The 19,244-nt window shown below is 45.5% G+C and overlaps 1 protein-coding gene across 1 annotated transcript; it reads right to left on the reverse strand.

Moving 5' to 3' along the window:
* Positions 1-98: 98 nt before the first annotated feature.
* Positions 99-18,997, reverse strand: CLDN18 (claudin 18). The gene is made up of 5 exons (XM_015074356.3): positions 18,601-18,997; positions 7,933-8,097; positions 7,182-7,299; positions 2,936-3,046; positions 99-1,955 (listed from the first exon to the last, which is right to left on the reverse strand). The coding sequence occupies exons 1-5, from the start codon at positions 18,818-18,820 to the stop codon at positions 1,784-1,786; spliced, it is 786 nt and encodes a 261-aa protein (XP_014929842.2). The 5' UTR covers positions 18,821-18,997; the 3' UTR covers positions 99-1,783.
* Between the last annotated feature and the right edge of the window lie 247 nt (positions 18,998-19,244).

The following is a 19,244-nucleotide window of genomic DNA, read 5'->3' on the forward strand; positions in this document are numbered from 1 at the left end:
GAAGGAGAGCTCATCGTGCCCATGGCTTTCAAGTCAAATACTGAGAACTCTTTACAATCTCCATGCTCTAGGTTGTTCAGTTTTGTCTTCCCCATCCCTGTTTTTTTTTTTTGGTTTGTTTCTTGATTTATCTATTCATCCTTCATCCCATCTCAGACAATGAGTTCCATGAATACTCTATCTGAGATAGCCTCAAACCATTGCTGTCTCAGTGAGCAGGGTCTCTGAGTTTGTTTTGGCCGTTGGTGAACAAAATTCCTTTCTGTTGAATGGGGTGTGATCTGCATTTCCCCAGACAGAATCCGTCCCACCTGAAGCCCCCTATGAATATTCACCATCTCCTTAGAGGCCACTTTTATATGCACTGTTGATGTGAGGACTTTTTCCCCCAAATAATAACCCAGTGGTGAGAGTCCCCCATTGCCTGCTGCTCCCTGTTTAGGTAATTTGAGAGATTCCCACCCCCCCACCTTAATTCCCAGGGTGACTATTCTGGCTCTGGTGTCGGGATAGAATTCTGGTAACCTGGAAGGAGTGTAGGCTTCCTACAGCAGTGATGTGAACACCAGGAAGGTGTGCGGCTGCAAAGAGCTTTTGGTTCTTGAACATCCAATGTGGCAACGATTGTAGGTAAATTTAGTGAAGGGAAGAGCTCTCACAGTAACAAAAGTAACCACAATGCCAAGTATGTGACCTCTGGCCATGCAAGTGTGGGCATGTGTCATTTGGAAATGTAGCATTACATTCAGGGTCATCACTGTTTTCTTGTTTTTCAAAAGAACTTGTTTCAACTCACTCCCTAGGTTTCATCCTTTGGTTTTTACAGGGTTACACTGTATTTATCATGTATCGTCACAGTCCTGGAGAGCTCAAAGGGAAACAATTCGGATGAGTGAGCATTTCATGGAATTCAAACTTAAGTGCGATTTTACAAAGTCCTTATTGACAATATCAAAAGCCATTATTTTTTCTTTTTCTTCTATTCAAGTGCAGGGGTGAGGCTAATTCACAGAGACAGTGTATCATTTCACTAATATATTATTTATTCTAATTATATTTAGAATACCAAATACACTCAGATTACCCACAAATATCCTTTCCTCATTCTTCTAGGGACACTTTCTGGCCTGCGACAGAAAGGTGCCCTGCAGTGGAGAGGTCAGGAGACCCCTGGGGGGTGTCTTGCTGGAATTAGCAGATGCCAACAAAAGCAGAAAGCTTTCTTCAAACTGAAATCACTTTGGTCCAGGTAATGTTCAAGATCACAGTGTAAGAAAACTCAGATAATGAGCTGGAGACATTACATATCTCTTTCCCCATCACTTCTTCAATCAGTGTTTATTAGTAGCCAGGTTGGCGGGGGAGGTTAAAATCAAATAGCAGAAAATGATGTCTTTTGATCGACTCTCCTTTTTTCCTTTCAGAATTGTTCTGGGGGATGAGTTGGGAAATAGATCATTGATGGGCTATTGTCTGATAGGAATTCAAACCACATTCTATCATCAGATGAGGAAGGTTAAATTAAAAAAAAAAAAAAGAGGATTGGAAACTGTGAACTATAGCCTCTAATTCATATCTGATAACTCGGCTGTTTTTGTGATGGAGCATTAGAGCAGAGACATGTGGCCCAGACCATCTAGCCTCTTCATGGATGAAATCAAGGTTTTTCTAACTTCCAACTGTGAGTCAAAAGCAATCAGGAGTCAAGGTAAAATCTCCTTGTTTTTCGAGTGCATTCTAATTGGTGGGGGGGTTCTTCTGCCCATGCCGAGGTGTCTTGGAGTTATACATAGTCGTACTTGGAAGGATGAGACTGTACCTCGTCCTCTGTGCGGGCACCCCCATCGTATATCTTCTTGTTTTTGCTGTTGGGCCCAAAGCCAGTGCTGGCCTTGAAGCCTCCCGGCTTGTAGCCGACATTGTGGCCCGAGGCATGATAAGACACGGCTTTGTAGCTGAGAGAAAAAGAAACATTCCATGACCACAGATGTATTTGATAAGAGGGAAAGCCACTCCATTTCCCCTGGAATGTCTCTGTTTTAGCCCTGAAAGTGTCCCAGGAAACCCTTAGCCCTGGGCAAACTGAGACAGGTGGTCACCCCCAGGCTTTGAGACACCAGCTTTTCTGCCTCTGCATTGGAGCAGAATTTCTTGCCTTGTATTAAGCCAGTCATTAGTGACCAGTGAGTTCCCGCTGTTAATCAATTAAAATGAAGCTGAACCAGAAACAATGTCCAGGGGAACATGGTTAGGCCAAAAAAAAAAAAAAAAAAAAAAATCCAAGAATTTGTGAGTGCGAAGGTGCATACATGGAGCCCATCTCTTCTAATCTGCACAGTTTATGGGTAAGCTGACAGAGGCCCAGAGAAGGCAAATGACTTGTTAGAACTCACAGGACTAGTTAGCACAGAACTGGACTAGGATTGAGGTCTCCCAGCTCCGAGCCCCTTTATGGGGTTACAGTGGGGTTTCTCTGCAGCAGTACTTTGGCATTTTGGAACAGATGCCTCTTTGTTGTGAGCGCCTGACCTGTGCATCGGGCAAGGGTTAGCAACATCCCTGGGCCCCACCCACTAGATGCCAGGATCACCCCCACCCCACCCCAAAGCTGCAACAATCAAGAGTGTTCAGTTGTTGCCAAATACCCCCTGGAGGGCAGAATTGTTTTCAGCTGAGAACCACAGAGTTACAGAATACTGGAGTCTGAGGGAACCTGGAGGGGTATTTTTCTCTCTCAAACAGGATTATTCCTAAATCTGCTCAGCTGAAATGTTCCTATTCTGTTCTTTAGGTCCTCCATAAAAGAGAAGGCTCAGGATCCTTCAGTTAATAAAGTTCTTCAAAAACCCAGACTGATCCTTCTGGTTGCAAATTATACTTTAAAATGGACTCGGATGAAATGTCTGATTGCACTGGGATGGGGAGACAGACTCACGTGGTTTCCTCAGGCACCAGGCCCCGGCAGGCAATGCACATCATTACACCCCCAATTAGCGTCAGGCCTCCAGCGACCCAGCCCACGAACAGGGCCGAACCAAAGGTGTACCTGAGGGGGGAAGTGAGGCCATGAGTATGGGTGACTCCACTCTCAGACCCTACCCGCTGTGCCTGGCCATGCCCATCCTCTCTGTCAGCCCTCCTGGGGGTTCCACAACTATCCCTGACCATGCCGCTGAACGCTTCTTTGGGTCACAGCCGACTGAACGAGGGACCCTGGAGAACAGAAGTGGGACTGAAGCTAGTCAGTAAAACGGCTGTGGGATTTTCAGGCCCCTGGCATCACTCAGGCATGGAATTAATTATAAGTCTCTACTCTCAGAGAAACATCATTGGAAATCCCCCTCCCTCCCTATTGGCATTGGGTGGGGGGTGTCTTCAAGGTTTGGCAAGAGAAATTTGAGAGATATGGAAGCAGTCTGAAGTTATTATTTCTGAAGGAATTTTGGCCCCTCGAGTTCTTTCTGTGGGCCAGTAAGCTCTCATCTTACCTAACTCAAGTAGCCCTGGCAGCCGTCCACGCAGGTAGGAGCATTATCGTCAGGAAGAACTAATGTGAAGTGACCATTCATTCTTTCATTTGTTTACTCATTTGTTCAGCAAGTATTTATTGAGTTCCCGCCGTGTGCCTGGCACTGCCCTGGCACACTGGAATGCAGGGGTGACCAAGCCCTCACTTTCATGGTGCTTCTACTCCAGCTCACACTGGAACTCAAACCTGTGGCGGTCTGACTCCAGTGCTGGTGCCCTTCCCTCCCAAGGGAACTCAGTCCCTCCATGGGACTCAGTTAGATCTGACTGGGATTGTCCGAGAACCAAGTCACCTGAGAATAGAATAATTCTGATTCCACACGGACCTCTGTGGACAGTGGGGAGAGTGGCCAAAAACTTTTAGGATGTCACTGGGTATTTCCGTTGGTTAGAAAGTTACCAACTTTCCCTTCATCTCCAAGAGCCCCACAGAAAAGGACAGCTCAGCATGGCGGATACCTGCCCTTGGAGGTTTTCCCCTCATGTCCACCAAAGAGCATGGGGCTGTCTGAGGAACACCATGAATCACTAGTATGTTTAAAAGTCACCAACTAAGAACATTATACCAGTAGCTGGAAGACAGCAATGTGTGTGCAGACCTCCACAACCTAAGAAAATAAGATCCTTTAGATGTGCTTTAAAAGTACACACATTTTAGCAGGATCAAAGTAAGCAATATAAGCCTGATGACCAAACATAATGTAAAGGGCAAAGCTGGCAGACTGAGCTCAGGGCTTGAAAAAGTTCTGGAAGAACATTTATCTGCAGGCAGTTTTTACTTCCTTTGGACTTGGAAGTGACAGACATTTGTTTTGAAAGCTGTTGGCTTGGAATGAAGAACCCCATCCCACCCTGTTGGCCCTCCCCAGCATGGCTAGGGGCTTAACACCTAACCTTTTCCTGGGCGTCCTCCTGAGAGGCCCCTGTGTAAATCTCCTGGGGGCAGTCTTGGTCCCTCAGCCCTGGCGCAGACAGAACCCCTGTCCTTGATACTTCTAAAGATGGTCGAGTGACCACATAATGTTAATGATGACAACCATCACTAGCATTTATTGAGCTCTTACTGACACTGTGCTGGGCACCTTTATCACAATCTCATTTAATTCTTCCAACAGCCTCATTTTGCAGGATTTCTCACTCCCATTTTACAGAGGAGGGGATTGAGGTTTAGAGAGGCTAAATAACTTTTCCAAAGACCCACGAAGGACACAGGAACTACTGAAATTCAAATGCAGATCCTTCTGCCTCCAAAGCCTTCATTGTTCATCATTAACCTAATACTATCTTCTGGGCAAGGGGAACATGAGGACTGAGGTCTCCTTCTTTCACTTAGATCCTCTTGGTCAAGGTTAGCAAACTTAAATACCTAACTAGGACAGCTAAGAAATTTAAATGAGTGAAGTGGGGAAAACCCCCACAAGCATAATGATAAATGGCCTCAGCGTTGGGACATTTGAGAGTTGTGGGGATAAACTGGAGAGTGTGAGCTCTTGCTAAGAGGGCAACTATTTTGCAGCTGCAGAGATTGTTGCCATAGAGAGTGAGGGCCCAGTACTGCTGGATCTGATGTTTTTCTTTTACAAGGAGCTGGAAAAAAGGATTGCATACATGTATGTGTGTGCATGTATGTGTGTGTGGTGTGAAATATCCTTGTAGTAAACACTAATGGTGCTTTGCCCATGTCCCTTATGTCCCTTTCACCATTTCTGTGTTTCTTCTTCAGCTCCTGTGGTCTTTGCCTTTGCCTGCTGGCCCCCATGCTTTCCTTTGGAGGTCAGGTTTTGATTTAGCCACTGGAGCCATTTTGCCCATGTGCACAGAGGCTGATTGGTGCTGAAGTATGAAAGTTTGGGAGTCAAGACAACTCTGAGTTATGTTTCATGCCCCACAGCTCCCCAGGATTGGGCTGAGTCCCAGAATTCATTGCAATTACCCTTTTCTCTGTCCTGGGTGCCTCACTCCCTACCCGGTCTCCCCTTCCTTAATATATTACTTGCACATGAAACCTCAGAATCTGTTTTTCAGGCTCTGTGTCTGAGTAACCCAACATATGACACTTCTAATTTTTAAAAAGTAGTGAATAATTCAAGTTATAAAATGAAGTGTTTAGGCTAATACAAAACACCTCACAAGCTCTGAATAGCATGAAAGCAGGCACTTTGTAGCTTGGGTACCCTTAACACGGTATTGGCAGAGGATGGGATGCTGGGACCAAAATGGGGTACCAGAAAGCCCATCAGTTCACTGTCAAGACCTTTCTTGGCAGCTGTGTTGTCTTGTGTGACTTCTGGGTAGAGAGCATGAGAAAACAGAAAGAAGGGAAAAACTGCTGCCCATCTATGGAGGAAGGCACTCAGTGAACATTCTAGAATCCTATAGTCTCAATCTCAGGACTGAAGTTGCCTGACTGAAGGATGGTGCAGGTTCTAGGGAGATGGTGTGAGAGGATGATGTGGGTATTAGCACTGTGTGCCAGTGGGGTGGGTGACTCCTCTTGGCAGGGGCAGTGACACAGGTGCCCAGATACTCTGGGTAGGGTAGGCTCTTCTAAGTAGGTTGACCAACCATCCTGACTTGCCCATGAGGGAGGAGTTTCCCAGGATGTGGGACTTTTAGTGCTAAAACTGGTAAAGTCCCAGGAAAACACGGTCAGCATACTTCTAAGTTGCCCTTATAACCAAGAGACCGTGGGAAGATCACAGAGAGGATGAGGGGAGCTTATGGGGATCACTTCCTTCTCATTCTTGAAACAAAGCAGGAACATGGATGGGGACTGGAGTTCCTGGGAGCCAGAAAGTAATGGATTTATACAACCTCACCCCCTGTCTGTATCCCACGATGGTGTGGCTGGAGAAATACCAAGTGTATCCACTCCAGAGATGATGGGTCACTTAGATATGATATTTACATCACTGTCTCAGAAGAGGTTTTTTTCTCCATCAAGAATTTACTGCTGCTTCTTGCTTTGAAATATGTCCCTTTGAAGTGGCTAAATGAATATAGGTGTTAGAGTTGCTCTTCCAGCGTTTAAAAGTTCTACCCTCCTTCAGACACCAAATTATAGTGGGGTTTCGTCTCCCTCAGCTAGACTGTAACGTCCGTGAGGATGGGGAACTTGTCTTATTCCCAGCTTTCAGAACAGCTCCTGGCTCACATCAGGTGCTCTATACATTTGTAGAATGAATGAATGAATGAATGAGAAGAAGAGGCAGCTGTACAAGGAAGAAACATAACATTACTCTTCTCACCTATACTGCACCTTTCTCAGTTCTACTCAAGCTTTCACCTGTCCCTAGTCAGGTTCCCGTCATGGTCTGGGGATGTGGGTTGATGCTCATTTACATGCCTGGGCTAATAGTGCCTGTTTCATTGCCACCACAATGGGGCCTGTGTAAGCATGTTAGATAAATACTGTGAACTGTCGCTGTATTTCAATGCAAATGTCAGCTCAGCCTCAAGTCATAGCACCAAGGATATTTCACTGAAATGAAGTTTATGAATTTACAGATCATTGTTGATTTACGATATGGCATGGTTGCCTCTGATAAATTTTTGCTATTTCAGGCACTGACAGTCACATTAGGCGTATGTGTTTAATAGGATTTTTATAACAACATTCACCACAGAGTACTAAGACTAGATTGGAAGCTTACCTGGTCTGAACAGTCTGCACCATCCCACCCATCCCAGTGTACATGTTCGCTGTAGACATCCAGAAGTTAGTAACCAGCATGTTGGCAAACACAGATACTCCAGCGATTGCACAGAGACCTGCGGGCAAAATACAAGAAAGCTCCAGAGTCAGCTTTAAAGGGATCACAATGTTTCTGAGGCAATGTATGCTGAATTAGTTTAGATGAGCAGGCTGCGAACATTCCATTCATATAACAGAATAGCTAATCCAAGCATTGATTATTGAATTCCCACTATGTGCTAGACATTATGTTAGACTCTCTTAGAGTGCTTAGATTCTCTTATCTCTCTAATTGTGGAGGGATTTGTATGTGTGCAGAAAGAGATTTTTCCATGCATCTTGGGACAAAGGATTAGTAATACAAATATTTTGGGTCTGGTCCTTCGATGGTGTCAAGTGCTCTTTCCTTAAAATCATTTTTAAGAATCTTGCCAAAATAATGTCTTTAGGGACTGAGTCACATGGCTACCTTAGGACTGAGAATTTCTTATAATAATCAGATGGCAGCTAAGGGGGACCTTAACGTTCATGATCATTCTGTAGAACATAATTGGGCTCTAGCCTCAGATCTTGAATCCCAGTGTGTAAAATTCTGATCCATGTTCAAACCATGTTCAATAGGGAGAAACCATGTTTCCTCTGCCAGAATTATTTTACTTTGACATTCCCATAAAAGCATTTGAGAGAGGGAACCCTGGCTGCTTGTTTACCTGAGATGATGAACATGATCCCAGAGGTCAGTGTCATGTTGGCTTTGGCAGAGTCCTCCATGCTGCCTATGCGGATGCACTTCAGGGCAAAGATGGACACCAGCAGGCCGATGGCACCCAGGACAATGCCCACGATCATCAGGGCTCGCACTGCCTGCAGCATGGCTGTGGGGCAAGAGGCAAGACACAGCAGACAGATGAGACCACCTCTGCATGACCACCAGGCTTTAGTTTAATAAAATAAAGCAACCACAATCAGCCAGCATCCAATTCCTGAGAAATAACAAGTCCATAAAATGTGAACCTTGTCATTGCCAGGGGATGTGGAATTGTGAGAAATGCAAAACCACCACATACAATCCTCTGATTGTTGAAGGACCTGCATGTACACAATTGTCTGTAGAATGACAAAAATCATGAACTGTTGGGAGTAGGGACAACCAATGGATAGCTATTTCATTTCCTCATTTTAAAGCCTGATAAGCTGGGGTCTAGGAAGAGGAAATAACTTGATTAAGGTGACATGAAAATTACTGATAGAGCTTATAGTAAAACTGCGTGACTTTGGCTTCTATCCCAAACATCGTTCTCCTCTAATCTTTTCATATGGGCTCATTGCTTCATATTGTTGCGTCCGCTTTAGAAAAACCCGATATTCATTCATAGCGTGTGATGAAGCAAGGTTACTAGGTGATATACTAAGGGCACCACGTTTTTGCTTGTTTCCAAAGGGACTACTATAGTCAGGGTAAGCTGTAGGTTTTGGGTATATATAACAGACTGCTATATCACTCACAGGCCTTTCAACATGACCAGTTTATCAGCAGTTCCCTTCTCAGGAAGCAATGAGAGCTGTAGATCCTGCTGGGACTCTCCCCCAGTGCCTCCCCTCCAGATAAATCCAAAGTGGTTTCTAGTGTGTCCTTAATGTGCACTGACTCATCTCAACAGTTTGTTTCTGGGCCCCTATGACTAGGCACAGGGATGACAGTAATTAATAGGTCAGCCATGGTCTCTCCGCTCACGGATCTTATGTCGAAGTGGGAAAAGACAGTCATTAAACATGCCCGCTACAAGCATAATGCATTTACAAAAGAAAGACAAATGAGTCTTGGTGTTTTCCAGAGGGAAAGGCCCCAAGTGTGGGTATTTCTGGTGGAGCAGAACTGAAGAATTGTGTGAAGCAAAGCAGAAAGCTCTGTCTTACCCTAGTTATCATAGCCAATTGCTACTTTTGATTGAAAGCTATAAGTCGCTTTTCAGACATGAACAAATCCAGTCCACATTAGAAAACCCCTGCAATGTCGGTGATATGATTACCTTCATTTTATAATCGAAGAAATTGAGACAGAGAGGTTCAGAAACTTGCCCGAGGACATATTTGGAGGGACAAGCAAGAGCTGGGTGTCAAACCCAGAACTATCTCCAAATTGTTTTTCCCATCACAGTACATTCCTTTGAGGTACCTAATCCTGGAAAAACAGGCTGCCATCAGGGTACAGGGATCTGTAAGCACCTAAGAGAATGTATCCTCCAAACTCGGAGACTCAGCCATGAAATATCAACCTCTAAAATGGACGCTAAAAATGTATAAAGAAATATTATCTAAAAATCATCTCAGGGAATAACATGTCCTAGGAGATTTTATTTGTGAATGTGGCTCTCAAGAAAAGGACGTCCTGGGAGGAATTTCTCTCTAATCTCTCCAGGAAGATTTTCATCTCAAATATGGCCAATATCAATGGAGCTGCCAGCTTATTCACTCTAAGGTGTGTATCACAAAGCAACTTGTCATGATGGAAGAATTGGGAATCAATGAAGTATACTGAAAAAGGAGACGCAGATCATTCAGAATTCGTTAAAGAGCCTTTGGCATTGTCTGAGGAATGGAGGCCCTGTCAACTTTCTCTCTGTGGAGATGATGGTATCCAGCCACTCTAGTTCTATGCCGCTTGATTCTGATTCTCTTCCCCTGAAGCAACTTCTCATTTTAACTTTGCTTCTCTGCTGAGAAGAGAATTCTACAAGCAGCTATATAATCAGTCGTGGTCCTATTAGCAACTATATTTGCAGGATAAATATATTGGTTTATGGTGTGGATCAATCCTCCAGGATCTGACCATTCATCCCTGGAAGAATTGAATCTATTAACATTGGCATCTTGAGATTACAGCTGAGTTCTGATGCTAGAGCTGTGGTGACCCCAGTTGGGCAAAGAGAACCAATGAGGGCCTTGGAGTTGCCCTTGGATCCACTCTTAATGTAGGAGGGCTCTAGAGGGCCACCTTTGTTCTCTAAAGCCTTGCTCAATGGTTTTGCTGGCCCCACAGGATACTGGGAACAAACATTCTGTTCATTCCCTTATTAACAGATGCAAGCGTGTGTCATGTACTTGTGTATTCATTTATATTTTTGTGTTTTCACTCAGCACATGTTGGTATGTGCTCATAGTCATATGTTACATAATAATATAACTCATCCATGAATTCATTCATTCATTCATCAAGTATTTTTAAGCTCAAATTCTCTACAAAACCCTATGTCAGATGTTGTAGAAGATATAAAGTTTCATGAAAAATAGTCACTGCCTTCAAGCGGTTTACAATCTGGGAAGATCATATTTTTATTGGAAATCTTGAACCTCAAATTTCTTTTCACTTTGGGAGTATCTATTCTCATAGTTGCTTATGATGTGGTTCTAGTTCTCTTTAACACATACAATTATACTACTACAAGCCTGGTTCAGGACAGGTATGGACAGGACATTTGCTGGGCAGCCCCAGGCTTCAGGAAATATCCTCCAGGCTATACTGATGTGTATGTTACTACCAGAAAACTGGACATATGGAAAGAGGAAGGGGCTTGACTTTCTCTTCATCTTGTCTTCATGGGCCTCTTGTGAACTTCAAATCCACCCAGAAACTTGCTGGAGATTTTAAAATCTGCTCTTGTTCTGACATTTTAAGCCTTAAGCTATTCAGAAAACAAAATCATTTATCCCTTTTGAGAAACACCTGGCAAGGCATCTGGTTAAAACAACCAAAACCAACCAACTAACCAACCAACCAAAACCAACCAACCAACCAACCGACCAACCAAACAAAAACCAAATAAACGATATTAACTAAGTAGGATAAAGGATGTCCTTTCCTCATTCTATAACAAATTAACATTTCTCCTGGACTCTCAGCAAAGGTGGGGTCATTCACTCTTTGAGTAGTTTTAATGTTTGTTCTTGAAAACACATCATGAGGTGGCCGTGGCTGAGGCACATGGTCTTGCCTGTCAACTTTCTCTCTGTGGAGATGATGGTATCCAGCCACTCTAGTTCTATGCCGCTTGATTCTGATTCTCTTCCCCTGAAGCAACTTCTGATTTTAACTTTGCTTCTCTGCTGAGAAGAGAATTCTACAAGCAGCTATATAATCAGTCCATTCATCCCATCCATTCAGCCCATCCATTAGAAGGGCTGTGAGATTGGCAAGTGGGAGGTGAAATCACTGTGGACTTGCCTCGTATGGAGAGTTGCTGTTGCTGTGCCACAGGAGCCCTTGGGCACTGGAGCCTGGGCCAGCCTGTCCTGCTCAGCCTTTGCCTCAGGCTGTCAGATGCCCTCTTGTCTTTGCTGAGTCAGGTATGCATGGCAAGGCCTCATTTCCTTCCTGCTATCTTTTGACCTCTGGATTTCTGATGAACACTGGCACCTGCTTTGAATCAGGGGTCCACCCTCACCCTGAGCACATTTCTCTTAGCCCGTGGTTGGAAAAGACACAACACTGTTTTATAACTTGTGGGACCACTGTCAGAGTCACAATCCTGGGCCTGGATGCATAGACCAAGTTCTTCCTTGCTTCGGAGATCCCTTGACGGGTGCTTCTGAGAGTGGGAGCTGTGATGGGGGGAGGTTCCAGGAAGTAGGAAGAAATGTTCTCTACCACTCATTGCTAGAACCCCCCCCCCCATGTCTAGTAATGACAATGGAGATGCATGGGGGTGACCTGAACTTCCTTTCCAGCTGAAAGAATCTACCATCTGGGATTCTAATCTTCCATAGATAGGTACCCAGAGAAACTGCTCCCAAAGGGGGTAGGTTTCTCTTTTAGCCACACTGTCTCTTATTTGCTATTCTGAGCAAGAGGCACATAAGCTTATCAGCTGATAACAGGTGAGTCAACGGCTCTATAGACTGATTCCCTGCACCAAAGGTGTGACTAGGCATTCTTTCCAATGAACAATGAGGCATTATCAGACTTGAAGGGTGGGCAGGATTCAGAGCTGACAGAAGCAAACAGAAAAATGGGAACTCAGTGTTCCCTCCCTGTTGCAAAATATCTTATTCCCCCAAACTAGCTATGGACTGACAGGCAAGGTGCCTTTGGGTGTGGTTCCCAACCCTGGTTGCACTTTAGCATCTCTTGGGGGAGCTTTTAAAGAAATATTAATGTTTTGCCTCCACCCCTAGAGACTTTCATTGAATTGTTCAATAACATAAAATTTCAAGGAATAATTTGGGAAAACAACCCTCAAGAGGCTCAGGAGGAGGTGCTCAGAGCAGGGAGTTGAGAGGAAAGAGTTCCCAGGGGCTGACATCCCTGAGCTAGCTGGGGTGTGGGTGTGAGGCTTATGAGACAGCAAATAACCAGGAGCCAAAGGCCTGGACCTGAGGCTTTTGTTGGTGGTGGTTAGAGAGGACCCATACCTCAGGCACAGCTTGGCTTCAGATTGGAGGCAGGGGAGGCTGATGGAGGAGTCCAAAGGAGGGGAGCCCAGAGAAGGGCAATCTGAGGCCAGGCCTCAGAGAAAAGGCCCTTCAGAACAAGGGTGAGAGGGCCTAGCTTCTCCTGACATCTCAGGGAACCAATATGGAAGTCCTTTGTGTCCCATGAAATCCTACAGAACGGTGTGATGCCAGGTAGGTGCCATTCGGCAAATCTTTAAACCTCACTGAAGCTGAATTTCCTCAACCCTGGAGCTGGATAGAGATATCTCTTGCACAAAGATGTTGTGAGGACCAGCTGCTGCTTGGCACCAGCAGAAAACTAAGCCAGGCTCAACCAATATCGGTTTCCTCCCCTTCCCTAAAGAGAAGTTCTCTTTCTTCAACCCCACATGGCTTTGGCTGGTACTAACTGTATAAACGTGAACCCTCTCATGTGGTGATAGAATATGGTTGAGGATTTGAAAAAGCCATGCATGAGGGAGGATGAGGGGCGAGAGGGGAAGCAGATTGGAGAAGAGTAGGAAGCGTAAGTCCTGGGCCAAGGCAGAGAGAAGATCAGGAAAAATGGACTTAAGATCTGGCTGGCAACGAGGAGGAGGGGCAGGTGAGACAGTGAGGGGTGAGGCGCCGTCTTCATTGTCCTTCCTTTTTGACTCTAAGGTGGGGTCCAGCTACGTGACTCTGGCCATGTGTGTCTCCACCAAGAAATGGAGACCCCCCACTGACTAGTCCACGCTAGGGCCTGATGCTTTGTGTGTGGCTGCCCTGCTGTCAATGCAACCGCCACCACCATCACAAGCTGAGGACGTGTTCTGATTCCTGCATCTGCATAGGGCAAGCGGTCACAGTTTACGCCTCAGGTACAGGTCCTCTCCGGCTTTGCAAATGTGTCCTCAGTTCTCTGTGGGATCTTCTGATGTACGTTAGTGGGGACACATTTGGATGTTTGTCCACATATTTGAAAAGGTATGTTTGGGCCAAAATAGATTTCTTTCTTGAAGAAAGGGGAAAGCAGCTTGACCAAAAACCAAGGGGCTCCCCCCGATCTCATTTCAAGTTTATCACTAACTTATAACCCCTTTACCTCTTAGGGCCAGTTTCTTCCACCAGACATCGGGGAAAGACAAGCTGGTTTCACAGGATCAGGAACACTGGACTTAATGTCAAATAGCCAATCGTAAGGAGAAACACACCAGGTGGCTCCTTTAGAAAGGGTACTGGAAAGCAGTTTGGTATTTTTTTTTCCTTTATGGATTTGTGCTTTAGATTTTGTAGAATTGTTTCCTGGGTTAAATGTGGTTTCACTAAAACCGCCCATTCCTGGGTGTGTAAATATGATTGGCAGGTTGATGGGACACTCTTTAGGTCTTCAGTGGCTGTTGGTTTTTCACATTGCTAGAGAAAGGGGGCCAATGTGGCCAGTTGTATGAAAGAAAACTCAAGACCTTTAGTGCCTGCAAAGAGGCTGGGAATCAGTGATGTGCCAGGACACAGGTAGCATGGGGGACTGAAAGAAGAAAAAGAGTACCCTAAATAATATTTGGTTTGGGTATTTGGATTCATAAAAGATGCTTGATTTCGGAAAAGAAAAAAAAACCTGGAAGATCAAATGTCCTGTTTGAGAGATTTGGGTGGTAGGGCAGTAATGACTGACTGACACCAAGAACCAGATCTGCTAAATGGATTGCAAAGCCCTTTCACACAAATACCTTATTGTGAGGCATTTCACAGATGGGGAGAGCAAGGTTGAGAGACCTAGCTGGCCAAGTTAGCCCTTGATCCCAGTTCACCTGCCTTTAACTGTAAGGCCCTGCCATGGCACCAAATTCAATCCAAATATTTGCAAACACATTAGAAAAAATATCACTTGCCTATGATGTCATCATGGGACCAGGGACATGAATTTGCCAGGTCTCTGCCTCCTCTCCACCCTGTTCATTGACAGCCCTCTGCTCTCCTCCCCCCCACTGTCTCCAGGGCAGGGGGTGGGTGGGTGGGAAGGAAATGACACACAAGTCATCCACTCTTTAAACTCGGTACTCCTAATTGTGCATTGTGACGATATGGCTATAAATGGGTCAAGGTGCAGATGTACCCTCTACTCTTAGCGTGCTCAAGCGCAGGCCAATCTCTTCAATTCTAAAGGCAGCTCCTTGTATCTGGAATGTAGAAGCAGGGCCTGAGCATGGGCAGGGCTAAAGACACAGACTTGGAAGCGTTTCAGCCTTGTGTTCATTTCCTGCATCTGATATCTCCTGTCCATAGGAGCTTGGGCACCTTAGCTTGTCTCCATATCTGAGCCTCAGTTTCCACTTTTGTAAAAACAAAGCTGATACACATTATCCTGTATTGCTGTGAAGGTTCAACTGGTAGGTCTATGTGCAGTTCAAGAAATGGTCGGTTTTTATTTCTGGGCACTGTCCTTGGAGAGTGACATGCTGCTCTGACTGCTTGGAATACAATGAGAGGGCGTCTTGGGCTATAAATTATACAGAGCTGGTCATATATAGGTAAATAGTCCTGCTACTACAACCATTTACCTCATTAATCCATCTGTAGGTTACATAATATAGCTAGTCGAATGGAATTAAATTATTCTATGGCTGTAAGTTCCAACTAAACGTGATATATTTTTATCAGATGAATGAAGGGTATGTGAGATTTTGCAAGAAAAGAGCTTATCCTTAGGAAGAATTGAATAATTGGCAGTGATTATTATGACTGTTAACTGAAGTATTACAATGGTATCTGCCTCATGCTTTTATAGTAACTTTAAAGCTCAATTCTCTGCTGCAGGCTGGTACTCCCCTGAGCTCTAGGTCAAAATTAAACTTTCAACCTTCCATTTCTGTCTCTGTATGTTTCACCCAGCTCCTCTGCTTCAGTCTCTCTTCCCTCGGCCCCTTGTCATGCTCAAGAAAATGTTCTCAGCAGCTGTTTCAGTGCCCTCTAGGTGCCAGGTCCTGAGTAGTTAATGTTACCCCTTTCAGCTTCCTCCGGAGCCCTACAAGTGTCTCTGGGCCACCCTCTGGACTTCTCTCTGGCTGCTCCGTCTTCTTATGTTCCTGCCTTCAGGTTTTGAGGGTCTTTTTAGCCTATTCCTTCTGGCAGTCTTCCCACCCGTCCCCTACATTAGTCAGCCAAATCTTAAGTCACCAAACAAATATTTGCATTTTGGGATGCCAATTTACATTGTAGTCACTTTTGCTGCACAAAAGCCTCGCTATTCTTTTTTTTTTTAACTTTTTTTTAACATTTATTTATTATTGAGAGAGACAGAGCATGAGCAGGGGAGGGACAGAGAGAGGGGAGACACAGAATCTGAAGCAGGCTACAGGCTCTGAGCTGTCAGCAAAGAGCCTGACACGGGGCTCGAACTCACACACTGCGAGATCATGACCTGAGACAAAGTCGGACGCTTAACCGACTAAGCCACCCAAGCACCCCGAAGCCTTGCTATTCTTAAATCCACGCTGTTCTCCATGGCCATACATTAACAGTGATTTCAAATATCTCCGTTTCTGCATATTCAGGCCCAAGAAATGTTTTTCCTGGATTTTGGTGGAATCCTGTTCCCCTGACTCAGACAGGCAGGACTGGGATATGACTCTGTGATGGCTGCCTGGAGATTTTCAGCTCTTCCAAGTTGTGAGCAGTGTCATGAGGGTGGATGTGCCCAATGTTATTAGAGTGCCTGGGTCTGGCACAGAGATCTGGGGGATCCTATTCAATTTAGGGATGTGAGGAGGCTTCACAAAGCAGGTCATATTTGGGCTGGACCCTGCATATGAGAAGATTCATGGAGATGGCAGTGGAGTTGTGGAGGGGGTACTTGGCAGTGGGAGAAATGGGTATCCAGGATGAAGCCCAGGGTAGAGTAAATGGACAGGGAGAAGCAGAGGCTGGGGGGCAGAGGAATTGTAAGAGTTAAGTCAGGCAAGATGAGGGAGATAGGAGGGCACAGGTATCAGGCAGTCATGTCTATACCTAATTAAGCTGCAAATGGGGGAACCATGGGAGGGTTTGGCTTTTAAAATGCCCAAGAGATGAGAACTGAGAACTGGCAGTCAGTGATTGGAAGATTCTACCCGATCTGCCATAGTCAAAGGAGCAAACACTCTAGAGAGATGAAGGATAGAAACCGGAAAGACGAAGGGGCGAAGACAAAGAGAAAGACGAAGAGCGACAGGTGATAGTAAAATGTATTCTTTTCATTTGGTTGTCAGTGACCCAGGGAGAGACAGAACTTGACAATGATCAGAATCATGAGATCTTGTAGGAAAGGAGGATATAAGCCTAAGTGAGGAGGAGAGATGACAAGAAGAATAGGGGCTGATCAGACAGGATGGTGTGGGGCCCCATGTGTGGAAAGAAACAGAATGAGCAAGAGATTGGTAATGTGAGGTTTGGCCCCGAGCTGAGGTTATTGAGCATGAAGTTATAGGATGTCATGCCTCAATTTTGAATATGAGGTCAATCTTTTTCCTTCATTAAAACAATTTTTTTTTAACATTTATGTATGTTTGAGAGAAAGAGAGCACAAGCTGGGGAGGGGCAGAAAGAGAGAGGGAGACACAGAGTCCAAAGCAGGCTCCAGGCTCTGAGCTATCAGCACAGAGCCCGACGCGGGGCTCGAACCCATGAACTGCGAGATCATGACCTGAGCCGAAGTTGGATGCTAAACCGACTGAGCCACCCAGGCGCCCCTTTTATCTTCATTTAATAGTTAAAATGAGGTTTGACTCGACAGTCTATGGTCTTGCACCTCCTCCCTTCTGACCTCTCCCTTCACAGGAGAGCATGATCCCTCCTCTGCGCTGTCTTCCTGTGGCCAGGTCCCACCTGCCTTGCTTCCCTAAGCAGGTCTCAGTTAGTGATCCTGCTGGTCCTGCAATAGGAATGGCTTCCAAAATGCAGTAAAAACCCCAGTTCTGCTCTGTCACCCATCTTCTTTTTCTTTCCAAAAATGAAGATAAATTAGTTGAATTGCTTTTCATCATTCAATTTCAAGTGCTTCCAAGACCCTTAACAGTTTCGTGCAAGTTTATTTCCATCTACCTGTTCATAAGGTGTTAGTTTCAGAGTGGCAAATCAAACACTCTTCCCTTCCTCACCAAACTCCTATCTTGGCCACTCCTTGGAGCCACTGATTAGACTGACCTTTTATTTTCTTTTTGCCCACCCTCTTTCTTTAAATATGAGTTGCTTTCATAATATCTAGAATGCAAAGTTCCTATGTGCATGTTTGAAATAATTATCTGTATTAAAAGCAGGAGTTTAACTTCATCTTCAGGGGTGAAAAGATGTCACATTTATAATTATATTTATATTATGAAATTACTATAATATAAGTTATTCTGGCATGCACTGTTTCTTAGGAGTGCACACTAGAACCTCTTAACGCAAAGCAAAAAAAGGATATTTATAATTTAATGGCAATATACATTTTCTGACACTTTCAGAGACTCCAGCTTTTCAAAGCAAAATTGAATTGAATTGAAAATGAAATGAAATTAGTTCTCCATAAGCGTTTTGAGCTAGAAGAAAATAATTCACCAACCTATTTCCTTGCTCCCATGTATGTGCAGGCAAGAGCAAGTCACATGCACACACACGCACACAATTTTCTCCTTTGAGGACCATTAGTCTATTCTAGTATCATGAGCATGCTTGCCCTTACAACAAATCCCATTCTTTTCACCACCCGCAATTCCTTTGACTTGAGTATGAATTCTCCGATTTTCTCCAGGACGACTATAGCCCTCTTTGTCATGGGGCCAATGTCTCTTATTCACACCTTTTATTCTGAGCTGCAAGGGTCATACCCAGAGGTGGGGAGCGAGGCTCAGTCCCTGGTGTGATTTCTGAGGTCCCTCCTGGCTGCAGGGAGCGCAGACACCCCTCCCCGGCCCTCACCTGCTCGGGGGCCCCCGTGCTGCCGGGCCTACCTGGAAGGCCCAGGATGGTGAAGTAGGGCCTGCACTCGGTGAACCCTGAGCTCTGCCTCACGCAGCTCCGCCAGAGCCCCTCGTACTGGAACACGGAGGTGACGGGGTTGTCGTACAGGTCCTGGGTGCTCCACATGTCCATCCCCGTGGCGGCGATGCACCCCGCCAGGCCCAGGAGGGACAGGAGGAAGCCCACCACTTGGCACGTGGTGGTGGACATGGCCTCGGCCCCGCGCGCCCTCCACCCGCCGCCCGAGGTCTAGCTGCACCTCCTCCTGTGCAGGGTGTGCGTGGGCCAGTTGTGCTCCTGAGCGGAGCTGCCCTAATCAGATGGTTTCCCTCGGCTCTTGGTGTTTGCTCACTCTGTTTTCCTTAGATAGTTCAGTTTCACTCTTGGTTCAAGGGCATTATGTTTTCATTTGTTAGGGAAGCGGCCCCAAGAGGCACTTGTCCGCCGAGCTGCGCAGGCCCAGCTGGTGTGGACGCAGAGTGGTTGGAGTGGACACCCTTTCTGAAGGCCTTGCCAGCTTCCCTTGTCCGTGGCTCTGGCTGTGACACGAGCACGCCGGCCACCGCCTGGGTAGAAAGGTGACGAGTCCAGCGCCGCGGGCAGCCCCCACAGCCTTTTCCTCTAGGCTCTGCTC

This window comes from Acinonyx jubatus, chromosome C2, assembly GCF_027475565.1.
Source record: "Acinonyx jubatus isolate Ajub_Pintada_27869175 chromosome C2, VMU_Ajub_asm_v1.0, whole genome shotgun sequence".
NCBI lineage: Eukaryota > Metazoa > Chordata > Mammalia > Carnivora > Felidae > Acinonyx > Acinonyx jubatus.